The 2,328-nt window shown below is 37.3% G+C and overlaps 1 protein-coding gene across 1 annotated transcript in view; it reads right to left on the reverse strand.

Annotated features, from left to right (window-relative positions):
- Positions 1 to 295: 295 nt before the first annotated feature.
- The window catches only part of LOC144449527 (vitamin K epoxide reductase complex subunit 1-like protein 1), an 8,638-nt gene continuing 6,605 nt past the window's right edge, over positions 296 to 2,328 (reverse strand). The window contains exon 4 of the mRNA XM_078140071.1: positions 296 to 491. Coding sequence (XP_077996197.1) covers positions 307 to 491 — 185 coding nt within the window. The 3' untranslated portion in view covers positions 296 to 306. The remainder of the gene's footprint in view (positions 492 to 2,328) is intronic.

Genomic DNA, 2,328 nt, shown 5'->3' on the forward strand with positions numbered 1-2,328 from the left:
AAAAGAAAACATTAAATAAAATGACCAAAAATGTGGTATGTATATATGCAGTGCTTCTTTTTAATAACGAATTCGTCAATCCCCTCAGAAAACGTGACAAATTCCGCCCTCGTATAGTCAGAGGATGGCATCTGTGCGATGCAGTACATGTAGACCGTCCATGGAACGACACATATCACTCCCAGTTGCTACGAACAACATGTGATACAGGGCTTTCGGTTCCAACAACTGGACAGATGTCGTTTTAAATTTTAGAAACACGTTTAATACCGGCGTAGTCGTCTGTTTTATACCAACCAACTTACGTTACACGTTGATGTAATTTAGGTAGCATAGGATAAAATTAACAATGTAGGTAGCTATACAAACGATACAGAAATCATTCAACACGAAGTACAGAATGTATGCCAAGTAAACTGAGCCGATGCAGGAAACGATGGATGTGGCGAAAAGTACGTGAACGAGGACGGGACTGGCATAAAACCACTGACCTGAAATTAGAAATGAAACAAATGAAAATAAATAAAGCAATTAAACCAAGAATGTCCAGCTAGTCCTTTTTTTCTTTGCTGTTGATTGAAGCGTGTTACGTTTGACGTCCATGGTCAAGAGGGAAAGTCACGTGACAACAAATATGATAAACATATATGAAAATAAATATCACACAGTCAACTCAGGGCAAAATAATGGAAAAGTAAAAATCATAGCAACATAAAATTTTGCCCATTTATTTTTTTCAAGTTATTTAGACCATTATCAGGCTAGTAAGATCACTAGAGGTGTTTCCTATGTTTTCTGATGTGTGTGTCCGAGAGTTGCTGAACAAAATACTGGAATACACATGTACCCATGGAAAAGGAAAAAACTGTTTCTTCCAAAAAGCTTGTCTTCCTTGACATACGTGATGTACCGTATGATCAATTTGCTCCAGAACGCCGTTCTACTGTGTAGATGTAAGAGCGACCCCGAAGAATAAATGTCACCGTTATTGCGTCCAAAGGCAACCTACGATAACCGTACAAGATTGTTTGTGACCTTTGTCGGCTGGAAATGTTTCTTTGAATCATATAGAGTCAAGTAGAATTCGTGTGTAGTTTTATTCAGACAATTTATATGAGAAGGGTCGATTCGTTACCGTATGTATTTCACACGCCTATCGTGCTTCAATCTAGTCCTGCCCCGGAGTCCTGCGTGCAGCGCAGACGGAGTAAGTCGGGACTCGATTCTGACAAATTATGTCCCTGTCTTTATAGGAATTACCAAAAAAATACAAGAATTTCAATTGCATTTCGGGATAATGTCAGAATCCTGTACGCTGTGTGCAAGCAGGACTAGCTTCTGCTATGCGTCTTCAGTGTGTATGTGTACCAATATACGTAGGGGCTGTTCTCTGCAGTGAACCGTGATGTGGTATCATTAGTGGGTATACTGATGTATATATAGACCGATAATACGTGGAAGAGATAGGATAACCCGCGAGTTTCTAGGATATTTAACTAGAGCAAAGGAACGTCGACGTCACTCTATTTATTGTGGTCGATCATATCATCACAGGTCACTTATATTATAAGTACTTACATGTAGTCAATATAGATCGTACGTTGATACATGTACGAAATGAAAGATAACATAGATAGCAAAAACAGTTGAGTCAAGTAAAATATGGCAAATAAAATAAATGATTCTACCATTTTCTTGAGTTCAATCAGATTGATCTACAGATAAGGATGATTCTGAAAATTCGATATGCAAAATATATTAATATCTCTCCAATAGACAGATTACAACTTAGAGACCCAGGCCTGTGGAGTATACCATCACGAGATACTACGACAGCTGGATATAGGCAGCTTATGATAACACTACTATTGTGAATTACAGCTCAGGGAACACGTTTTCATTTTTTTTAAATAATATACCGCTACACTGTGAAACCTCTCCTGAGCACAAGAATTTCAATATATATACGTACTCCAATATTTTGTCAGCTTGTGAAGTGTAAGCCGCAAATTCATTTTATATCTCACTTTTCGTGTTTAGAAGTATCGTGGAGTGTTTTAGTGTTGTGTGTATTTTTTTTCCGAGTGTCTTTTTTTTCTCTCAGTTACTGTAGATTGATATAAATACCCATTATGTGTTGAAAGAAAGATGGTGAGTGTATATAATATTACAGTACAATGTTTGCGATTTTATTATTTTTTTCTCGAATACGTAAGTAAAAAAGTTTAGGGTCGGCAGTGGAAAACTATGTGGGGTCGGGTAACCGGAACCAAACAATTTTTGTAGGCCTTACTAGTATGCCGGTTTATACATTATAAATAAAACGAC

Source organism: Glandiceps talaboti, chromosome 18 (assembly GCF_964340395.1).
Source record: "Glandiceps talaboti chromosome 18, keGlaTala1.1, whole genome shotgun sequence".
NCBI lineage: Eukaryota > Metazoa > Hemichordata > Enteropneusta > Spengelidae > Glandiceps > Glandiceps talaboti.